Raw genomic sequence first — 23,571 nt, 5'->3', positions numbered from 1 at the left:
AACCACTCAAAGCTTTGTGTTTGCAAACTTTATTTTGGTTAGGGGGAATGTTTGTGCAAGACATTTTATTCCTGAAGTTTAGGCAAAACTGGAATATCACATTTCACAAAGTAGAGAAAGTAAGCCCCCCTCCACCACCGTTCACAACATGACGCCTCTCTGACGAGCAGAGAGCATCACTTTATTTAGGAGATAAAATAAATCTAGAGAGAATTGTTTAATGCCTGTGCCCCAATAAATATTGCCATCTGAGTCGTCTGACACGGTGAGCTACAATGTGCTTAAGTAGATAAATTCTTACAGTGCGTATTGACTAACTTATCCTGCAGGATAATACTGTAAATTAAAAACCACCAAACAAACTTCTGCGTACATCTGAATCCCACTTTGGGTGTAACGTGCAGGCAGGAACAACCCACTCTAGATTTGTTAATGCTCTGTTCACATCTTTACACTTCACACGCTTCTTTGACCGTCCAAACGAGGGGCAGCAGCAGCAGCAGCAGCAGCAGCAGCAGCAGCAGCTCTCCTGTATGTCACCGGGTTGCCTCTTATTACTGTTGGAACATCACGAGTTTCCTCGCCGCAGCTTTTTGGCCGGGTGGTTACGGAGAGGGACGCTTGGTCACTTTGGTCAGTGAGTCAGCAGCAAACAGTTCACACATCCCGACAGTGTCTGGGAATCGTGGCACACTTCAGGACATCAGTCCATGACACAGTATCAGTAGTTACACTAAGTAGCTTGGTCCCCCATCATAGATTAACTTAGTGTGCAAGTACCCAAGCTTAACATACACACACGCAAGCACCCACTCACACACTTTTCCATACTGAGCCCAGTGGAGGCACTTCATATGAAACTGTAGAACCTGACTATACCGGGCTTTAACGAGGCAGTTCAAAATGAATGGGGCAGACTTTCAAATCGTTTAGTGTTGCTTTAAATGAAGGAACTAAAATAGGCCTGGAGGGTGTCCGTCTTTAGGCCACTGGAGGTCAGACTCCTGATCACACATCAAGAATTACTTCCTGTAAACGTGACCACAGTTACCAGAGTCTGATGCATTTTCACCCTGCGACCGTCCCATGAGCGGAGACTTGTTTTCACCGATACAGCCCAGAAAACATTTACTATTCATACACACGCACACACCAATCAAGAGTAGTGTGTGTTAAGATTAGAGTCAATAGCAGCTTTAAGGGGCAGGCACATCAAAAAACGAGAGCCAGGAAATTAAAGAAAAACTGCCACCAAGAGTGAAGACCAGAATCCAGAAAAGCTACCGCTCACATGCCTCGCCTCGCCTCGACACCTTTCCTCCCTTTTTTGTTCCCCCTGTCCTGTACTCTGAGGAGAAAAGCTCAGCGATGTGAGAGACATCAGATTAAAGCGTGGTTGCCAACTTATTTGCCTCTCAGGTTCCACTGTCTGTGTGTCATCTATGGCACCTAACATGAAAACACCTATGGCTTCAGGATGCAGTGGTCCAAAAACAATAAATTAAACTATATAAGGATATTTAATAAGTATAACAACTAAAACACAGCTCAAATACTTTAAAATAACTGCTTCAGCCCTGTTCTACATACCTATTTATTCTGCTAAATACTATTTATATTTTAGTCTTAAAATCATCTTAAATCCTCGATAGATAGGCGACATGTTGGACAGAGAGACGTGTGATCACCAACACAACAGGCGGCTTTATTACCTCCATTTTTTTAAATTGAAGGCAACATCACTCAGTCCCGTTAACTAGACGTACTAACACCGCCCACTGATCAGTAGAACCTGTTTCCAAATCATAAAATCAACAGTACAATGACGCTATAAGTGAATCTGGGATCCTGGTAACGTTAGTCAGCTAAGCTAAAAGGATTATGAAGATTACTTCTTTGACATTTAAGGCTTTTACCAGAAGGATGCAGAGCAGTAGATCGCCCAGACAACATCAACCTGAAAGACTGGAGGAAGAAATGGGCCCAGAGCTTCATGCTAGACACATCTCACAACACAGAACCTGCATTAAACGCTCTTATAGGTAGCAGAAACACAACGCAGGGCCAGTGATTAGTAAACAGACAGCCCACCGAAAGCCACACAGATATTGTCCACGTCACGTCAGGTCACCGGTAATACAGTAGTATAATGAGGAAATGTGTCGGTAGGGGGGAAATGAGCGTGTTCCCAGCTTGCACGCTTGCAAGTGATCAATTCGCTTTTTTTTTCACAAACTGAAAATACATACAGTTTAATATTATGGGATGTAACGGTTTCACATTAGCAACAGACAAATAGGGGCAAAACGGAGCTTCTTACTCCTTTCACCAAAATGTTATGCATCACATTTAAAAAATCAATTTCTACACTTCAAGTAGGACCATCTACAAAAAACTAATAAAAGAACGACTACTTCAAAAGCATCTTTAAATATTTCACACGAGCACTTTAGACCTTCAAAACCAAAGAAGAAGAACTACCTGCAACTTCAGAGAGGATCACAATCTGAGACACTGAGACTGTTCTGCTAGTGCTGGCTGGATCTGACTTTAAATTATCCTCAGGAACCTGCAAAAGCTACCAGGACTGGTCGCGGTGCAGTTTCAGAAGTCGTGATGTGGCTCTCACCTGCGCCCACTAACACACACACCTTTCTAAGAGAGAGCGCTCTGAGGGTCAAAACCCAACAACAGTCTTATTAGTTGCATATACATGTAACCTTCTTATTTAAATGGATCATAAAACCTGTTAAGAGGATAAATAAATGCAAATAAAAACATCACACAGGACATCCTAATGTTGCCTTTGGGCAGTCGTAAGGCCACAAATGCTGAAAAGAAGTCGAGTCGCTCCACGTCGACCCGACTCGGGAAAAGCACTATGACAGTTATGGCGAGCACAGTCTCAAATGCTGCAAATCAATATTCTAAAAACACCATACATACATGAACAGAGAGCAGCACATCCATGCCAGTGATGTAGGAAGAGGAATCATACTCAACAGTGGACAACAATCTCAAGAACCCTTCATCTGCAACAAAGGTATGACATGGCTTTACACCTGAGGAATACTTGGGAAAATTCACAACCTGGTGAGTCAACGAACCGAGGTCTGGAGCATTAAAACATCATTGATCACTTGCAAGATCAGAAAGAAGTAACCACAGTAGCTGAAAGCAGCTGTTGAGAAAAACTCAAAACACACCATGGGGGGGGGGAAAGTGCACGCTTTAGCGGTAGCCTGGGTGATGACTGTGGACACCCCCGCCATTGTTGGGCTCTTGATTTTGGCCCATGGCTGATCTGTGCATCTTCTGCATCACATCCATGTTCTGCTCCTGAAAACTGGGCATCTGGAAGTCTCCTCCTAAGAAATCCACATTCTGCATCATCTTGGGCTGACCGGCTGGACCTTCTTTTCCTGGCCGGTACTTTGCCCCTGGGATGCGGTCTGTGGCGGCAGCTTGCCCTCCTTGGAAAGCCACTGGGAGGTCCTGAGAGCCAGTCCCATTGTTCCCTGCTGAGGCTGGGATGTTGCCCCACGATGGCTGCATGTAGTGACCATTAATGTAAGGCATAGAACCCACTGGGCAGTTAACAGGCGATGGTGGTCGGGGTTTCTCTGCAGGGTGTTTCAGAGTAAAGGACTGCGCTGAGCTGGGCAGCTTGTGAGGATAGCTGAGGTTTCCAGATGGAAATGAACACTCAGTCGGATGCTCCATCCGTGGGTTTTTGCATGGATGGGCCCCCTCGGGGGGCTGCTGCATGTGGGCCAGTTGATGCTGGGCCCAGGAGCGCTGCTGCTGCAGCTGCTGTAGTTGTTGTAAATGTTGGTGCTGTTGGAGCTGCTGCTGTTTCTGCTGATGTAAATGGTGCTGAAGCTGCTGCTGCTGCTGCAGGTGTACCTTCTCTGGGTCAGTGTGAAAGGCAGGTATACTGTTAGTAGCAGCTATCGTGGGCTGTGAATGGAGAGCAGCAGTAGAAGTCTGAACTGTAGCTTTGTCGGGCGGTCCCACCATGAGGCAACGGGGCACAGAGCCCAGAGCTGGGTGGTGAGAGGACACCCTGGAGCTGGCATTGATCAGCAGGTTGCGGCTGATGGGGCTGGGATTAGCGATCTGTCCCTCACAGACGGAGGTGGTGCCCATTCCAGCCCGTGCCTGGCACAACTGGTTGATTTGGTGCACAATGCTGCTCAGGTCGCCAGGCCTGTTCTGATGCAGGCTGGCTGCCATGGACAGTGGGATGGTGGAGGTAGATACAGTAACATTTGGTGGAGCATCTGCGTCAGGCAGCTTCCGGGGTCCGTACGGCCCTGGTGGGTGTTGCTGGATGCTATTAGGCATTGTAGGAGGTCCTGCACCAATAGCCTGGGGAAGCGGCTGTGAGCTAACGAGACCCTGGGTGTGCTGCAGGCTCGACAGCTGAGCTCCATCAGACATGTGGCGTAGGTCCTGAGTCAGTCCTTGTTGTGAGAGTAAAGCTTGCTGAGGGGCAGTCTGATGCTTAAGTGTCTGCAGATGAGAAAGGTGCTGCTGCTGCGGCACCACCTGGGGACACGTCTGGCTCTGCTGTTGCTGTAGAGCCGGTGTGTGAGGCAGACTCTGCTGCCTCTGTATGCCTTGTGGGAGAGCCAATCTCTGCTGCTGTGACGTCTGAACCTGGGTCAAGCTCTGCTGTCGCTGCAGAGCTTGTGAGTGAGCCATGTTCCTTTGCTGTAAAGCCTGCGGGTGAGGCAAAGTCTGTGACTGCTGTAAAGTCATCGGGTGGGACAAGCTCTGCTGCTGCTGCTGGAGCGCCTGTGGATGAACCTGCCCGTGCTTCTGGGCAGCCTGAGCCCCGGAGTTAGACGGGCCGGGCAGGTGAGGAGGGGGCTGGGGGAGGTTTAAAGTGCTTTGAGGGGCGTAGGGCCCGCTGTGAGGGTTCATGACTGCTTTGTGAAGCTGTCGGGCGCGGCTACCGCCTGAATCTTTGATGACACCTTTGGCCGGTGCACGGAGGACAGCCAGAAGGCCCCTACTGGAGCTGACCTGAGAGGGGTAGGGACTGTGGCGTTGACTGGACGAGGATGTGTCAAGCCCGTTGACTGTGCGGCGAATGTGCTTCCTTTGAGGTACTTTGACACTGTTTGGGAAGATCTGGATGGTCAGAGGGTTGTTGGCAACTTTCTTAGCAAAGGCATCCAACTCTGCTGGGGTTGGGTAGCTGGCAGATCTCATCTTCTGTGTAGTTTCCCCTGCAATACACAGTCACTGATAAGTCACAGGATCTGACAATAAATCACATCAAGCATCACTTTGTACTAAGATACACTTCAACGCCACGCCGTCTGACATTAAGAGGCCTTCGGATCATACAACAAAAGCTTGCATCACCTCTATTAGTGTGCATCAAATGAGTAGATGTGTCGTTGTTTGTTTGAGCAACAAAGTGAAACAACCTTGACATTTAGGTGTTATAAAGACAGCTCAGTGCACATGTCCCTTTGACAGTTGACCTGCATGTTAGCTTGTTTATTAATCATGTGTCTTTGTTGTCAAAACTTGCAAAGCATATTTATTCATGCAACATATCAGACACATGATTAAATTGCTCTCAAACGTTAAGTCGCCTCTTATCTGATGTGCAGTGAAGACATCATGTTGCAAAATGACCTCCCAATTATGTGGATTGAGGAAACCATGACGTCATTTTGCACCATGACGTCTGCTCCTCCTCCCTGATGCTTACGAAAAGAGGAAACTCAAAACGAACACGTCAACACGGTGAAGGAAAGCACTTACATTTCTGAAGTCCAGTGTTCATCTGCGTGCGGGAGAGAAGTCTGACGGTAGGGTCACCTGATGCCGGCAGACAGGCCAGCATGTCACTATTCCACTAATGCAGCATGAGACGCGTTCCCCTCACCATACTGGGGGAGAAACAGAGCAGGCGTAAGTCAGCCGCTGACAGGACACTTACGGGTGGTGTGAAATGACTTTGCTATCGCCTGATTTCACATCCAGCGCTGTTTGACCTTTCACAGATGGCAGGTTGTAATAAAGTGACATCATGAGAGCTCGCTGTGTTCATCTTACAGCGAATAAAGAAGTGAGATTAAAAAACATGTTTATTCCCTGCAAGGAAGAAAGGAAGAACAGCACACACACGGGATGACATCTGGCTGCAAGCCAACCAGCAACGTTCTTCAAACTCCTGTCAGCACACGATAAAGAGGACCGGCTCCTCTGCTGAACACGTTTCCTACGTCCTGATGAAATCTAGAAGCCCTGGTCTGAATTTCAGCGCAGAGAGGCCAGCTGTCTTGTTGGAAAAGAAGTGCAGCACATGTCCAAGACATCATTTCAGCTCGGTCTCTTAAAGAACATGCTCCGACACAATGAGTCAACTTTATAAATCAGCAGTGATCGTAAACCTGTGATGATGATGACTCATCCGCTGTCTGCAAATCAGTGATGAATCTGCAAAAATGATACATGAGTAAAAGGGCTGGTCAGACTTTTAGGAGGTTGTGTCACTTTAATATGCTGATGATTTATAGTTCCTCATTCTCAAGTCATAATAAAAAGACTTTCTTTAATGTCTGACGGGTTTTCAATCCAGAGACGGGTCAGCAACTACTCACTACTGGAAGAAACAGTTGATGTTTTATTCATTAGAAATGATTAATCCTTAAATATGTTTGTTTTTTCTCCAATCAGCAGCTAAATATCCCAAATATATTCAGTTCACACATCATCATCATAAGTTATAAGGTTGTTCTGGGTAATTCTGCTTAAAAATGTCTTTAAATGATAATCTAATATCAACATTTCAAATGAGTGGTTAAATAGTTTTGTATTCGTGATCAGGCTCAGGAGTCACAAGCTGAAACGTGTTGTTAGCTTATATCAGACGTGTTAAACAAAGATGCAGTGTTCACATTCACAACACTTGCCATTAGGGCGATATATATACCCAGAGCCTCTGTGTAATGTCAGGCTAATGGAAAAATAAAATCACTGGACAGCAGATCCTGTTGCTTCTTCTCTTTAACAGGAAGGAGGAGGAATCTGTGAAGTCACAACATCTGCTTGGTAGGGATGGGCAAGCAAAGATACTATTCCACAGTCACTGATAGATATAGATATGATCTGGATGTTCTACTTTGACCTGTAAAATGTGCACTCTCTCTTCATAGCTTTCAGAGGCTGTCTGTCAGGCTGCTGTACAATGTTTTTATTTTTATTTATAACCTTTATCTAACCAGGAAATGCTCATTGAGATTAAAAATCTCCTTTCCAAGAGAGTCCTGGCCAAGAGAGGCAGCAGCACAGTTACAGAGTTACATATGAAGATGCACCGATCCGATCCTGGTATCGGATATCGGCTAGATCGGACTCAAAAGGCTAGACCGGATATGGGTGACAAAGGGCCGATATGTAGGCCGGTCTATGCATTTTTGCCCGGTGGAGCATGATGGGGGATAACTACAGAGGCTCTGCAGTTTAGGTGGATGCTTCTTTTGCTAACATCTCAGCCAGAAACTTGCAACATGTGCAGCGCTAATGTTTTGACGGATGGCGGTCACGCTGAAAAATATAATGGGAGCCCAAAGGAGGAAGTTTACGTGAGCTGTAGCAGACTGCAAAGAAGGAAGAAACCTTCTATTAATGGATTCAAAGTGTGAAAAAACGGACAGGTTATTGGATTTAATTGTTCCAGATCCTTGAAATTAAGGGATTCCAGCCTCTGGTTTAGCATTTGGAAACCAGGTACAGTTCCCCATCAAGTCAGAAAAGCCTGAAGTTGCCAAAACATGATTCTATCCTCACATTCAGGAATAGAGATTGTGAAATCAATACTGGGATTGGATCGGCTAGTATCGGTATCAGCATATACCAAAGCCCAGGTATTGATATTGGTATCAGGACCTAAAAAGTGGGATTGGTGCATCCCTAGTTACAAATAGACATAAACACAAACAGCTGACGCACACAACAGCTACACAACAAATACCTAATTAAAGAAAACATCTGCACACAGATGCATCAGCCTCCAAGTCATTTAAGGACCGCTTAAAAGCATTCAAAGGTTCAGATCCTTTTGTAAGGGAGCAGCAGACATGAAGGCCTTTATTCCAACTTCAGTCCTCACCCTGGGAACAGATCGTAATAAGAGATCCTGAGATTATCTTAGATTATGTTACAGCCAGTAGCAAGTCAAAAGAGCAAAGATGAGATATAATCACATGATTATTTGATTTCTTCTTAGTGAATGATTAAGCAGATATCATTCCTACTTCTTCTGGCCTCATCCTGCTGATGTATTAGATAAACAGATGGTTCATATATAATAATAATATTCAAATACTCCCCTGATGTAGTGGATTAAATGATCAATCTCAGTTTTAGAGGTATAAATGACACATTTAGTCAAGCCTCCTGGTTGTCCTTGTTGGATTATGTTAGATTTCCTCCCCTTTAAGGCCTAAGCTGACTCTGTTGAGCATGACGCAGTGCAGTGAGTGTTGTTTAAAGCAGGAAAAGAGGATCCTCATTAATGCAGGCGAGATAACGTGACCTTTTCCACAGACTCAGGTCACTCTCCCCGTGTGAAGCTGTGGGACTCCCTTTAGTTAACGCCTTAAATCATCTGTATGTGTTTTTTATTAAACCTGAAGCAAACATTAAACACAATCCCAGAAGGCTAGGTCAACTTTCAGACAGACTGCAGCTAGGTAACGTTAGCCATCTGTCTGGAAATCCTCCCCCCTATCTGCTCCAGTTAGCTTCCTTTAGTCCTAATCTGATGAATGCAGCTGGACTATTTCAGTCTGAAAACCAGGCTGGCTACGTGGCCAACATTTCCTCTCAGGAGGAAATCGAAAATGTTAAATTTACATGGTTGAAAAGGAAACCTGAAGTCAAGCAGCAGCACAATAAATAAGGAGCTTCTTTGTGCTTATTGTGACCAGGCCAGCTGCTGAGCAAACTTTGGCGTTTCATTGAAGAAAAGCAGGCGCATGCGCGGGATTAAAGAGAGGTATACTTACTCCTCAGGAATCTAGGAGTAAGGAAACTTCATTTTGTGGAGATATTGAGTTGGTATTGTTTATAAATATGAGGAGATCATCCCTTCTGTGTTGGTCCTCCGTGCTGCTGTCCGGCTACGGCAGCAACATTTACTGCGCATGCGCAAAGAGAAGGACCCCGATTCTGCATTTAGGTACCGTTGGATAACGCCTGATAATCCTGGATGGGACTTTTCTCACTGAACAGGGTTGGGCCACTAAAACAAATTAATAGAGGGCAGACAAGTAAAAGAAAAATAAATAATGAGGTGTATTTATTTTCTATTCCAAGAAAAAAGTCGGAATTTACATTAAAATGTCATATCTTTTATTTTATTTTACCTTACCTACAAAGACAACATTACTGACAAAAAATACCCCAGACTGATTCTTAATCATCTAAAAAGTACAGAAAGCATTCTTACCTATGGTTGGGCCCAGAAAAAATAAATTAATTGGAGGGCGGATTAGCAAAAAAAAAACGTTTGTGGTGTATTATTTTTTCAATTCTGAGAAAAAAATCTAAATTTTTACTTAAATGTCATATCTTTTATCTCCTTTTACCTGAACTATAAAGATAATATTACTCACACAAATATCCCAGACTGATCCTTAATCATCCAAAAAGTACAGAAAGCATCCATACATAGTATTCACCCCATTTCCTGCTTCATGAATTTATTTATTTAATTTATTTAACCTTTATTTAACCAGGTGAGTTAATTGAGAACCAATTCTCATTTGCAATAACGACCTGGGCGAGAAGGCAACACAGGTGGCATGACAATAAATAACAATAAATAAAAGACAAAACAAAAAACAGAGAGGACATACAGAGAAACCTAGAGACAGAACAATACAATACAAAAATATGACAGCAGAATACATCTGACATGTTTTCCGTGATCTCGACTTAAAGCTCCAATGAGTGACTTTCGTAAATCTTTGCTGATCTTGTCCTGTTAAGGCTGATTTATACTTCTGCGTCGCCCCTACGCAGCAGGGGCTGACGCGGACATGAGCCCCACATACTTGTGTGTCGATGTGTCTGTGTCACGCAGTGCGGCCTCTCTGATAGCCGGTCGCCTGCTTCCGGCCCCGCTATGATCTCTGTTTCCTTTTCCACAGCGATTCAGAGCGTGTTATGTTAATCTACAGCTGATACATGTTGCTGTTTATCATACAGACATGATTACATGAGGAATAGAGAGGAGGAGATGAAATACACTGACGATGTCCGGGATCCAGGAAGTGCTGTAAATGCGGGAAACACAATCACGCCAAGCGACCAATCACAGGGCTTGCAGTCCACATCGATTCTACACGTAGTTACATTTTGGAGGAGGTGCGCGTCAGCTATGTGCGTAGGCCTCTGCGTAGGTACGGGAGCTACACGGACCCCTGGTGTAGGCTACGCTGTCAATTCTACGCAGAAGTCTAAATCAGGTTTTAGTGTGTGCGTCGTGTTTTCCAACAAAGGTCTCATTCTGCTGTCTTTTATCTCACAATGATTATCAGCTGTGTAAAAATAAATAAAGGAAGGGTGCTGTCAATAATCTCGTCTGACACCTACCCCCTCACACAAGCTACAGACGTTAAAATAACACACTATAGAATCTGTAAATCTTGTCGTTGATGGTCTTGTTTGCTTTTGTAGCTCGTAAAGAGACATCACTGTTAATTTCAGTCATTTTCATAACTAGTCAAAAACTCCTTATATGTGCTTTAATGTCAGATGATCACAATTTATATCCCTAGATTTGCAAAGAGCATGAAACAAGCACAGAAAGCGGCTTATTCGTGTTTTTCATATATATTAATGGTCAGAAAATGATGCTGTTACCTTGAGGAAACAAGCTTTAATATTTAAATAGAAGGATAAGTTGAGATAAATACTTCTCTGTATTATGAAGTGGAATCAGGAGTCAGTGAAACTGATGGCATTTAGATTTATTAGAATGACAATAAGCTAAGAGTGAACTGATTATTCTGTGTACAGACGGATGACATGCAGCAAGAGCATACAGGAACTCATGGTTGCTTGAGTCACACAGTGTACATGTTGTAAAGAACATTACGAATGAAACACAAACGTGTTGTATTTACATCGGACACATTTGAAGCTGAACAAATCAACAAATGGTCACAGTATTCATAAAGTCACCGACTCAGCAGAGAATGATGGAAACACAAATCAACCCAGGATGAGCACAAGAATCTATGTCAACAACAACGATAACAGTCGTCTGGAAATGCGCCAAGGTAAGCTCATACCGGCTGTTTCTTCAGCCGCACATAAAACACTACTCTGCTGTGTCGCCCGTCAGTGAGACACTCTTCATGGGAGGGGGCTGACTCTTAAATAATAAATTATACCTGCTGTCTCCCCCTCAGAAACCTCTAACAGACAGCAGTGTGATGATCCTTTGTACTGCTGCACTGAAGCGAAGCGTTACAGAGCAAAACAACAAAGCTCATGATCATTTACAAACAAACAGTAGTATCACGTTTTAGAACAGAAGAACATTTTCTGAATAAGTTAAAGAGCTCTGATTAAATATCCTTCAGTATTTGATGTCACAGTTAATAAAACAAATCAAGGAGAACATGTACAAACATTGAGCAGGAACTGTGCGTCTCTGAAAAGTGTAAAAGTCTGATTTGTTGACACAAGCTGTCAAACATGGCTTAGCATCTAAAGATCTCTGTAGTATGAAATCAAACGTCAGATAAACTATGCAGTTAATCCTTTGATACAATAAAAATAAAAGGTCATCTACTCTATTTGGCATCACGGTTTGGCCTTTCATTTTTCAGAATCTATTCACATGAAACTTTTTTTTCTCCACAATATAAACAGATTTCTACTCCGACAATGTTTTTTTTTCTTCTTCATTTAACCATGAAATCTATCTTTTCTTCATCTTCATCTTTTTTTTTATTTTCAATCTTAATAAAGACTAAGACTATCTGCATTTTACATTTAAATCACACTTAATATTAAAGGACCAAATTACAAGCTAACCACATTAGCACAAGATCTGACCGCGCTTCCTGTTTTCTGGTCAGCGTTCGATGAACTTCTGCATCTGTCACGCCTGCGATCCACAGAGTGAGAGAATGAAACTCGATGCAGAGGAGCAGACTAAAATTTGCACAATGAAAAGGGCTTCTGTTTAAGATTGTAAGCACCTGTTACATTGTAAAAATCAATCACTGAGACAGGATCAACCTGATTAACAATAAAAATAACAACATGTACAGAACAACAAAAGCTTCACGAGTACAGTAAAACAATTCAGATTCTCAAGGGAATGAAGATGTGTCATTAAATAAAGACAGAGGTATATAAATCAACAAGAAGGCCAACAGAGGCCTCATTGTTTGAGAAAGCAGGGCCCGGATGTCTGAAAACTGAAGAATATGAACTAACATCAGCCTAACATCTCACATTAGCTCATATTCAACGACAGCTCATACAAACAGGCCAATTTAACAATTTAAATACAAATCATACTTTTAAAAACACAAAAAAAGACAACATAAAATATCCTCACAGTAAAACTTAATAAAAAAATCTTTGAATGAGCAGCAGTGCATGCAGATATTCTGGTCCTGTATAAAGTAAGGCACCAGAGGTTTCCAAAATTCACTTGGTTTACAGTATATACGTATAAAACAACAAAAGTCTTCAAGTGTAATAAAGGCAGTCTATCAGAGTGCATACAACAGATACTGAAGTCGTGTGGAGTCACTGCTTCTCTCAGGCATGAGCGCTGGTCATTTTCTGCAGCAGCGGGATCTGTCAAGAGAGAGAGAGAGAGAGAGAGAGAGAGAGAGAGAGAGAGAGAGAGAGAGAGAGAGAGAGAGAGAGAGAGAGAGAGAGAGAGAGAGAGAGAGAGGGGGAGGTCTGTTAAACTTGGATTCTGAGACTCTGAGATAAACCAGCACGAGCGCTCCCATGGAACAAAGGCTGAAACAAAATGCTTAAATCTAATACTGAGGCTCTGGACTGCATCAATCTACAGTCAGGATGAAGACTGAAGTCTGCCCACTTTCCCTGTGGATCATCAGTGCCCAGTGTTTTCTGACTGGAACATACAGTATGTGTCTTGTTGATAAAACTGTATCCTGTATGTTTTAAAACTTAAGTGCAACATAGGGCGTCATTTTAGACACTATTCTTATTCTTGTTTAAAGGTGACATATCATGCAAAATGGACTTTTTAATGGTTCTCTACCTGAAATATGTGTCCCTGTCTACAAACCCCCCGAGAATGAAAAAATCCATTCTGCCCCTGTTCTGATTTCTCCACCTTTCTGTAAATGTGTGTGAAACCAGCCGTTTCAGACTTCCGTGTTTTTGTTACGTGACAACAATATCCGGTCTGTCACGGAGTCAGAGCTCGGAGCTTGTTCAGCCCATAGACTGTATAAAATAATACTGAATCCCCTCCTCCGTTTTTCATTACCTGCACAAATGTGTGCTAACAAGGAGCTTAGGAGGGAGGCATGCTAGTTGTAGGCTGTCTTAATAAACACAAAGGTCGGTTTGACTCCCCACGTCTGCAGATTTGAAGATCTAGTGGATGATTTTTATTTATCATGGATAAGTGCTAGCGCTAGTTAGCATAGCTACATAGCTACATGTTCATAGCTGTGTACCAAGACACACGTCGACATACTGACAAATAAAACAACAAGAAACACTAAATCTGTGACCAATCCTTCAGAAAGGTCCTGCTACAGGCACCTCTCCGTCAGGATCAGATTCTGGATCAGATTCAGAGGGTTGAAGTAACGCGGGTCTGTGAGCAGCCGTGTATATTCAGCCAACATGTAAACATTAGATCAACGTGCTGGACAGCCGAGGCACATCCACTTCCTGAGGGGGCGTGGTCAGAGAGAAAACAGCCTGTTCTGAGCAGGGCTGAAGAAGAGGGTTTTTCAGGCAGACCAAAATCTGATTTCAAATTTTTTTTTTGAGCATAAACTTTAAAGACATGTTTTGGGGACCTCTTAGACCAATATATGTTGATGAAAAAAGCGTGATATGTCCCCTTTAATCAAAGGGTCACAGATGACGGTTGCATATCAGTGATTTTCATTCATATTACATTTAATGATCAGTTTATTAGATTCATATTCAGCTTCTGTGAACAGCTGTGTGATGACTTCAGTGTCTCTGCATTTAAATTATGGGTATGTAAAATGTCCAAAAAGGGTCAGCTCAGGACTATCAGCCCCAGGGTCTCATGTTAAACTCAAATCACCAGCATCCACCAACTCAAGTTTGTGTTTTGTCCCTCCATAAGCTTCAACTGGTTCAGAACTCTGCTGCCCGCATCATCACTAGAACCCCCTCCTTTCACCACATCACCCCTGTCCTCCAGCAGCTTCACTGGCTCCCGGTCAAATTCAGAATCTCATTCAAAATCCTCCTGTATAAATTCAAGGCCATCCACAACCTCGCCCCCCTGTGTCTGTCCGATCTCCTCCACATTGTCACCCCCTCTCGCTCCCTCAGGTCTTCTTCCTCCCTCCACCTCTCTGTTCCCCCTGCCCGTCTCAGCACCATGGGGAGCAGAGCTTTCAGTCGCTCTGCTCCCCAACTCTGGAACTCACTCCCACCAGACATCAGAAACACTGACTCTCTACCCGTCTTCAAATCAAAACTCAAAACCCATCTGTTCCAGTCCGCATCCTCTGTTTAATTTCCACTGCTTCATTTTTAACTTGGTGTTACTTTGCTTGTTGTTTTTATTTATTTCATCTTGTTATTTATTGTGTTTTAATCTTTCTGTGAAGTAGCCTTGAGTGTTAAGAAAGGCACTACAGCCAAAACATGAAGCCTTTCTACGTCTTTATTGAACTCCATCACAAACAAAACCGTCTTATAAAACCTGATCCTACACTTCAGTCCTTCATGCATTTAAAAACCGTCAGTACATGACGCATACCTACATACATATTGTTACGATTGTATTCAATAAGTAGAGCTTACCTTTGTCAAATCCACTCCAGTGAGAGCGTTGACAGACACAGGAAGTTCAGCCAAAAGGCGGTTGACCTCGCCCGTCACGCGGTTGCCCTCCCCGCTGAGGATGACGATCTCGTTGGTCCTGGCTAACGGCGCGGCCACCTTGGAAGCGATCTGCAAAAAAATGGTGAGAGTGTAAACAGTGTGCAGGAAATAATAAACACCTGAAGTTATCAGCAATCAAGTGATACGTGAATCACAGTGCCATGACTTATGAATCATTAACTGAAGGATCTGTGGAGATCCTGATGTAAGACTGAGAGCTGTAGTTTCCCATGACTTACGACACAGTTTCATGTTCCTTCGTTTAAAAAACACTTCTCTGTTTTGCATTTGGGGTTCTGTGATCAGAGCAAACTTCTTAAAGCTTTATCTGCTTTAAAGAACTGATAAGGACACTTGGAGAACCTTTCAAGGGTTTACCTTAGGCAGGGCCTCCAGGACCAGGGCGGTCTTAGCTGCCTCTCCGTACTGCTGATAGGCCTCAGCCTTCATTCTCATCTTCTCAGCCTCGGCCTTTCCGATAGCTTCAATGGAGGAAGCCTCTGCCTCACCGATCTTCCTGATCTTCTCTGCTTCAGCCTGGGCGATCAGCACCCTCTTTAACCTGACAGAGAAACAACAAAATGAAATGTTCCTGAACGGGAGAACCTTAAAAAAAACTCTCTGTTTGAATCCTCTGCAGGGACACTTCTTCTTCTCTTATATCAAAAAACGGATGAGAAAGGAGCACAGATTATAAATGTTTGCATGTTGGGATCTGAAACACCCACTCAACTCCTCCTCCACCTCCTCACATCTTTACTGCTCCTGAATTGAGGCTGCTGCTGTGAGTATATTTGGATCACACTGCGTATCAGAGACAGGGGTTTATGATTCTGTCATTCTGAGCATGTACACAACAGAGCTGTGTTATTGAATGTTTCAGATGCCACACAGTTTCTCTGTAAACCTGTGATTTCACTAACTGGTGTTACTGGTTGAGGAAGGTCATCAAACTGGTTGCGTTCTCACTCACTTCTGCCCCTCGGCCAGCTGCTGCATCTTATAAGCCTCGGCCTCAGCGGGCCTCTTCACGGTGGCGATGAGCTCCTTGTCTGTGCGGTCGATCTCCTTCTCTCCGATAGTGATCTCCTTCTTCCTTTGCACCACTTCGATCTCGATCTCCTCCAGGCGGATCTTCTGCTGCTCCTTGGCTGCCTGCAGCTCGTAGGCCAGCTGGGCCTCGGCTTTCTGAGGACACCAGAACACACACACAGTTACAGATTTAAAGCCCACTCACTCGAGGTAACACACAGTTTGTTTGAAGCTTTGTTACATTCAGCACAACCCTTTTCTTTTTGCTTGAGCAGCTCTGAGGAACAGAATGTCTAAATTATATTTTTATATCTTACAAGTAAAGTAAGAGATTTAACCCAAACCCTCAAAACCCACGTTGTGTGTTTTCAAAAGCTCTGTTTGGGAACCCCTGATCTATAAGACAAACCTATGTGTGACTTAATGTAAGTGACACTAATCCCCTGTCTGCCCACCTTGGTGTTGACCTCCTGGTTGAAAGAGGCTTTCTGCAGCTCCAGCTCTCGCTTGGAGTCGGCCATCCTGGTGTCAGCCTGGAATTTGACGTCCATCATCTCCTTCTTACATTCGGCCTCCTAAGAGACGGTAACAAAGAAAAACAAATGTTCAGCCGGTCGCTGTGCAAGACAAACCCCGTGTGACTCTTCCTCCTGCTGGGGCCTTCTTACCCGTATCCCAGCATCCCTTTCTGCCTCAGCAACACCGATGTCAGCGTCCCTCTGGACAGCTGCCGTCTGGGTCTTTCCGAGGGAGCTCAGGTAGTCGAGTTTATCGTACACGTCCTGAAAGCACAGACCCGAGGGTAAACTTAGAGGTTAATGAAGCTCACGGGAAAGGGACCACACATTTATCTTGATGAAGATAAAACAGATGAAGATGCCTCTAAACTGCACTCTCTTTAGTGACACACTCACTCCAACAGAATCACATCTACACTCAGCTCATATTTTCTGCTTTCAATCAGTAAAAAGAAAAGATAAGCCTGCACTTAAACGCCAACTCATCCTGGAATCACAAACACCATCTCGCCCTGGACTAAGTGATGAGATAGAAATGGACGCTGGGTTTCCAGAGAAGCACTGTGATCGGCCGCTCTGTCTGCACCACACTTCAATTAACCGTAATCAACACGAGTTCACTCTGCAGGCTGAGTGTCCCGACATCCTGACACACACTTATCAGAACCGTGGAATCCAACGACTGTGTGCGTTTGTGTGACTTCTACAGACACACATTTTCTTACTTCGTACAAGAAGGAGTGAAGAGAGGAGTTTTACATCAGTGTCTCTAAGATGTGATGCAAATATTCATCATTTGAAGCATGAAGCCAGACTTTAGCATCTCTGCAAAACATGTTCTTGATGTCTAACATGTCTCAGTAAACAGCATGATCACTTGTTGTTAGCTTCTTAGAAAGACAGCCAGGAGAGCTGAGAGAACACAGATTAAGCTACAGCATGTTTGATTCCATGAGACTTCACGGTTCAGAGTGAAGGATCTTTAAGTGGAAATCACTGAGAAGGTCATCGTCTGCATCTTTGACATCTGAAGAATGTGTCTATGTTTTCATAGCTAAACTGAGGAAGAGAAGCCGTGAACCTTCAAGAGAGGAACGTTCGCACACATTCCTCTCTGTTAGTCATCTTGAAGGCTCACGGTTTATCTTCCTCAGTTATGTTTCTACAAATGTAAACAGTCTGCACTAAAAGGATGGAGTAACAATCTTGCTCCTCTGTTGTTTGGCCATCATGTGGAAGTCCTGATCATTCTGATATTTGTCAGGGAAGACGATGAGATGATGCTGCAGCCTCCCACAGCAGCATCTTCCACTCACCTTGATGGTGAAGCTGAGGATCTCGATGCCCATCCTGCCGACGTCTGGAGCCGCCACCTCCCTCACCAGTTTGGCAAACTGGTCCCTGTCCTGGTAGATCTGCTCTACGGTCAGGGTACCTGCACAAGTTACACATCGCTTTAGACACACATCGCTTTGCACATCATACAACATGTCCTCGAAATCAAAGGAGCTTTTCAGAAATAAGCAGATTATTTTGAGTTTTGGGGAGAAGAGGAAAACAGTGACGTGTCTGAAAGATGATCCACTTCTGTCTTTCAAAAACTCAGCTCGTGCTGAGACCATAAATATTTTCAATTGTGGAAAAATGATCTTCACCTTTATCAAAATAAATTCATTGTGTAGTTTGTTTTCAGACAGAACTGCTTCAGATTCTCGTCTGATTTTGGACCACAGATGAATTTTAAAAACATCATCGGTCTTTAAATGTTTTACTTTTCTAACAAACAAAGTGAATAATTCACAAATGACCTGAGCTGCAGGTTTAGACCGAGTAGATCATTGAATTCATCATGTAAGGACAATAATTCATCAACCTAGCTGTGCTGCATAATATGAAACGAATGTCCGTACCTAGAATAGAGCGAAGATGTCCCTCCAGAGTCTGCAGAACCACAGCTTTGATGTCTATGACTGATTTACCCAAGAACTGTTCACAAGCGACCGCCAGCAGATCGTGCTCCGTCATGACTTTCACCTACAGCGGACCAAAGACAGACACAGGAGATGTAAGCTCACCTCAGGATGGACCAAACTCGGCTTCTTAAAGAGTTCAAGCTTCTCTTAACTTTAGGTGAAAAATTTGCAGCTTAGGACAAATCACAACCTTTCAGTAATAACAGTTGAATTCTGATTCATTCAAATCCAGACCCAAGAGAAACTATTTGGATGTTGTCTCACCTGAGCCACTCCAGTGACAGTGATGGCGACGCCTTCTGCTGTCTCCACGTCTTCACATCGAGGCTGCAGGGTCATGATCTCTAAGCTTATCCTGCAGAGAGGAATAAAGGACAGTTATTAGACACATGGAGAGAGAGAGAGAGAGAGAGAGAGAGAGAGAGAGAGAGAGAGAGAGAGAGAGAGAGAGAGAGAGACGTTCCTGCTCTCTCACTGTAACAACACTGATCTCAGTAATCTGACCCTTTTTGACATGAGAGGACTGAAAGCATCTCTTCATACGTTACAATCATTTGTCGAAGGCAAGGGGAAACTGTATTTAAAGAAACAAGTAAAACACCATGGTTTATGTTTCAAAGAGAGCGCACTTCTCATTCACATCCAACCTTTGATAACTTCCTAAAATTACACATGAGCTTTAAGAGTTAACGCAAGTGGACAAACTATATCAGGAGCTGTTCCTGCAGGCCTCCATGTACAAGCTAAAGTAAAGTCACAGTGAGCTTAAGTGTGAACGCTGCATGAAGACTTTAATCACTCTGAGTAAGCGGGTGGGAATTGTGACGTTTGTATCATGTGACCTGAGGGATTAAAAGAGGGCTTGAGAGACGAGTCCATACCATGCTTACTCTCTCAGCTTCACACACCTGTGCAAAGACTGCGTGGTGTTTGAGTCAGATGACTCAGTCATGCAAAACCATCACGGTTTCCATCAGCAGCCGTGAGGTGTGTTTGTTAGTGGAGGGTTTCAAATGTCCTTTGACCCACTGACAAGCCCGTCATTTGTTACAGGAGGGAGCTCGGATGTGACGGCACCTGAATAATTCTAGTTCTGCACGGAGCAACACTCAGGAAACGAGACAGTGGAAAATTTCTGGCTGATCTGTGATGAACTGTTAACCAGGCAACAACACCACGCGCTAAAGATTAACCTGAGAAACGCTCGGAAAGTTTGAGAGAGAGGCGCTTATTCATCAATCCCACTCTCAGCTCAGAGACGTGAGAACACATACGAGGAGAGACCTTTGCACCTGTTAAATAAAACACATCTTTAATACACTCAGGAATCTCAACACAGCACGACGTATTTCAGCCGCATGTTGTCTGAAAACCTCGACCACTTTGTCCAACTGTGTGGGGAGAGATGTTTAATCCACTTATCTGTGGTGAGTCACGCTTCATGACACATTAGGATTTAAGGGAGCGACTAAATCACCGTTTCAGGATAACATGACAGGACGTCACTGCCTCTACTGTGTCGTTACCTTTGGGTGTCTGAGATGAGACACCAAGCCCAGGCCCAGCCTCCAACGGCGTACGTCTTCGTGTCAGAGCCACAGCAGCCACCTGAAGGAAGAGAGCGAGATCTGTTTATAAAAGCAGAACATGTGATGTAATATTATCTTGATCCTGACTGAACACAGATAATAATAATAATGATATAATAAACTTTATCTATATCGCACTTTTCTTAACAAGGTTACAAAGTGCATCACAATAGAAAAGCAGAGAGTTACAAAGCATAAAAAACGCTGCAAACAGGGGGAAGAAAAAAGACAGACATCTGAATGCAGAGCAAATTCATGAATTAGGGGTGGAGATACACCTTCTTATATAAAGATGTTTTTAGGGAGGATTTAAAAGCAGTTAAGGTTGTGGACTGTCAGGAGTTCCACAGTCTTGACGCTCTGATTGAAAAGGCCCGGTCACCTTTTGTTCTAAGGCGGGATCTTGGCACAACCAGCAGAGATGCATCCACAGACCTGAGGGGTCCCCCCGGCACACAGGGGGTTAAAAGGTCTCTTAAATAGTTTGGAGTGAGTCCATTTAAAATGTTAAAAGTAGTCAATAAAATCTTAGAAACGACATGATAAAAAACTTGCAGCCAATGTAAGCTGGCGAGGACAGGAGTGATGTGTTGAGGTGCATTTCCACCAAGAGTTCTGGGGTCTTTTAGCCCCTAGAACTACTTTACCCTGAACTAAAAGGTTCCTGTGCCCCCCATTGTTGTCTGCGTTTTGACCACAGGCTGAAGTCCCAGGTAGATTGTGCAAATCAGGCCAGTGACGTATGGAGGGAAAAAAGGTGTTAAATAATATTTTGAAATCTTTTCTTTTTTTTTTAAAGTTATATTTTTGGCCTTTTTGCCTTTCAGGAAATTCGGGGAGTAGAGAGTGGGGGAAGACATGCAGGAAATGGTCGACCGGCCGGGAATCGAACCTACGACCCCTGCAACGAGGACTGTAGCCTCTGCGCCCCGCATACAGAGGCTACAGTCCTCGGCCACCAGCGCCCCAATATTTTGAAATCTTAATAAAAAAACTGAACCAGTTTGCTTTCTCAGGAACTCCCTCTGTGTTTCAACAACTGTGTAAACTCCACAAACACTGTTACATTCAACCGAAAGTCCCGGGACCTTTGAAAAGTACTACCCCCTAAGCAGGGGCTTTTCAGGGGGGAGATTATCTACCCCTGAACTAAATTTAGACCCTGGTTCCTCCGGTTGAAACGCACGTAGTTCAGGGGTAAAGTTCCTGCGGTTGAAAAATGCCTTTGGTATTTTGTCGTGCCTGTTAAAATCTGAGCGGCTGCATTTCAAACTAGTTGGAGTCTGTGGAGGGAACTCTGACTGATATCTGTTAAAGGTGCATTACAATAATCTAGAGGAGGAAAAATAAAAGCATGGATGACTTTGGACAGATCGGAGGGGGAAAGGAATGATCTTATTTTGGAGATTTGTTTGAGTTGGAAAAAGCAGGTTTTAACTGTATTTCTAACATGAGTGTCAAAGCAAAGATCTGTGTCAAATGTCACTCCTACACTTCTGACCTTCATTGTGATGTTATTGTAGAGGGTTGGAGAAAAGTGGTGGAGTGAGACTGACCAAAGATTATGATTTCTGATTTGTCAGGGTTGAGCTTAGACAGGTTTCACTCTGCTGCAGATTTCTGTTCATCATGTCATTATGAGAGAAGCAGAACATCTTTGCCTGGATGTGCCAGTGTAGTGGCTTTAAATGGAATCAACCACAAACACACACTGATGAGTGAGTGGAGTCTGAATGCATCTGTTTTCTCCTCTGTGTGTATGCAGGTCCTAACATCTCAGATCCACATCCCTTATTGTATTTATCCAACACTTTGTCATGTTTCTTTGATTTGACTATTTCCCAGTTTATTATTTAGTGTCAGCTCCTGGAGGATGAGCAAACCCGCCCCTTCAGAGTGATGTGAGGGCCTAACATGAACAATAGACTCATCCACAAGAACTGAATACATAACGAACATATCAATAAATATAATTTAAGGCTTATACTATAATAACATGTAAGACTTTAACAGGAAAATGAGCTTTAAACTTTAAATCCCCTGATCCATCATTACGCATAACACATATAAATCCGCCTTTCTGTCAGCTGATGTTCCTTCCTCTGATGTATCTGCTCACACTTTGAGTTATTACTGATATTTAGTATTTATTTATGCAGCTATCAACAAGTGGAGGATAAACTAAAGGCTTGGTAAGCTCTACACACTAGCTAGCTCTCACATTAGCTGGTCTCGTTAGCTGGGTTAGATTCAGGTTCAGGACCTACCTGAGACCACCAGAGCTTCGTTCGGCCCCACAGTTAAGCAGCTCCCCATCCTGACTCGAGACAGCGACGGACTGGACAGATGAATCGGTCAGTTCCCGGTTATTATCCGTTATTTGTGTTTATTTTAATCCGAGCCTGGAGAGAGGAACCGAGGAGATCACGTCCCGACCGACAGCAGCAGCAATAACACAGCAGCCCCCGCCCCGCCTCACGACGCAGGCGCCGCATTGACTGCAAGTGACGTCACTTTTGACAGCTCCAGAGCAGTCTGTCACTCGATCCAGATCACTCAGTGTGTGTGTGACCTAAATTTACATGTTGCTTTTTCTGGTCTAATTAAATATTTTGAAAGTGTTCTGAATGTTCACATCGGAGGTTGAGGTATTTATATCTGTAATGATGCTAACTTGACTAATTTAATCATGTTGCAGTTCCCCACTGCGACCACTAGAGGGCAGTAAAACCAAACCTTTCACCATCTTCATCTGATTACATTAATTCATTCATTCATTTATTAGTTCATTCATTCATTCATTCATTCATTCATTCATTCATTCATTCATTCATTCATGTATTCATGTATTCATTTATTCATGTGTTTATTTATTTATTTATAATTTTTTTAATTATTTATTGATTCATTAATGTATTCATTAATTCATTTATTTATTCATGTATTCATTAATTCATTTATTTATTTATTTATTTATTTATTTATTTATTTATTCATTTATTTACTTATTAACCTTTATTTCAGGGGTTCCCAAAGTGTGGCTCGGGACCATGGACAGTGTTGCTCTGCCTTTTCCCATTATACGGTTTTGAAGCCAAAAAAACCCAGTTCGAATGCGCAGCCATAAAACACAATTTCTGTGTTGCCACGGTAACGAGCTCCGCCCTACAGCGTACTGTCCCAAGGTCCTACGGAGTTTCTCTCTAAGGCAGCTGTCAATCAAAGCAAACCCGGATGTCAAACCCCAGTTTTTTAAACCTCTAATAACTAACGAAAAAGAAACTTTTCAGAACAAAGAGGCCTTTAACACAAAACAGTCAA

The 23,571-nt window shown here is 43.5% G+C and overlaps 2 protein-coding genes across 2 annotated transcripts; both read right to left on the bottom strand.

Annotated features, from left to right (window-relative positions):
• Nucleotides 1-13: 13 nt before the first annotated feature.
• On the bottom strand, nucleotides 14-9,198 carry LOC117825805 (protein FAM222B-like). Its single transcript, XM_034701753.1, has 3 exons — nucleotides 9,036-9,198; nucleotides 5,785-5,912; nucleotides 14-5,237 (listed from the first exon to the last, which is right to left on the bottom strand). The coding sequence occupies exons 2-3, from the start codon at nucleotides 5,864-5,866 to the stop codon at nucleotides 3,232-3,234; spliced, it is 2,088 nt and encodes a 695-aa protein (XP_034557644.1). The 5' UTR covers nucleotides 5,867-5,912; nucleotides 9,036-9,198; the 3' UTR covers nucleotides 14-3,231.
• Nucleotides 9,199-11,196: 1,998 nt separating this feature from the next.
• On the bottom strand, nucleotides 11,197-22,730 carry LOC117825817 (flotillin-2). Its single transcript, XM_034701774.1, has 11 exons — nucleotides 22,518-22,730; nucleotides 20,188-20,269; nucleotides 18,926-19,016; nucleotides 18,599-18,722; nucleotides 18,005-18,123; nucleotides 16,839-16,952; nucleotides 16,626-16,745; nucleotides 16,112-16,326; nucleotides 15,517-15,700; nucleotides 15,058-15,207; nucleotides 11,197-12,855 (listed from the first exon to the last, which is right to left on the bottom strand). The coding sequence occupies exons 1-11, from the start codon at nucleotides 22,564-22,566 to the stop codon at nucleotides 12,817-12,819; spliced, it is 1,287 nt and encodes a 428-aa protein (XP_034557665.1). The 5' UTR covers nucleotides 22,567-22,730; the 3' UTR covers nucleotides 11,197-12,816.
• Nucleotides 22,731-23,571: the final 841 nt, after the last annotated feature.

This window comes from Notolabrus celidotus, chromosome 14 (genome assembly GCF_009762535.1).
Source record: "Notolabrus celidotus isolate fNotCel1 chromosome 14, fNotCel1.pri, whole genome shotgun sequence".
Lineage (NCBI taxonomy): Eukaryota > Metazoa > Chordata > Actinopteri > Labriformes > Labridae > Notolabrus > Notolabrus celidotus.
This window is presented reverse-complemented; position numbering and strand designations above follow the sequence as displayed.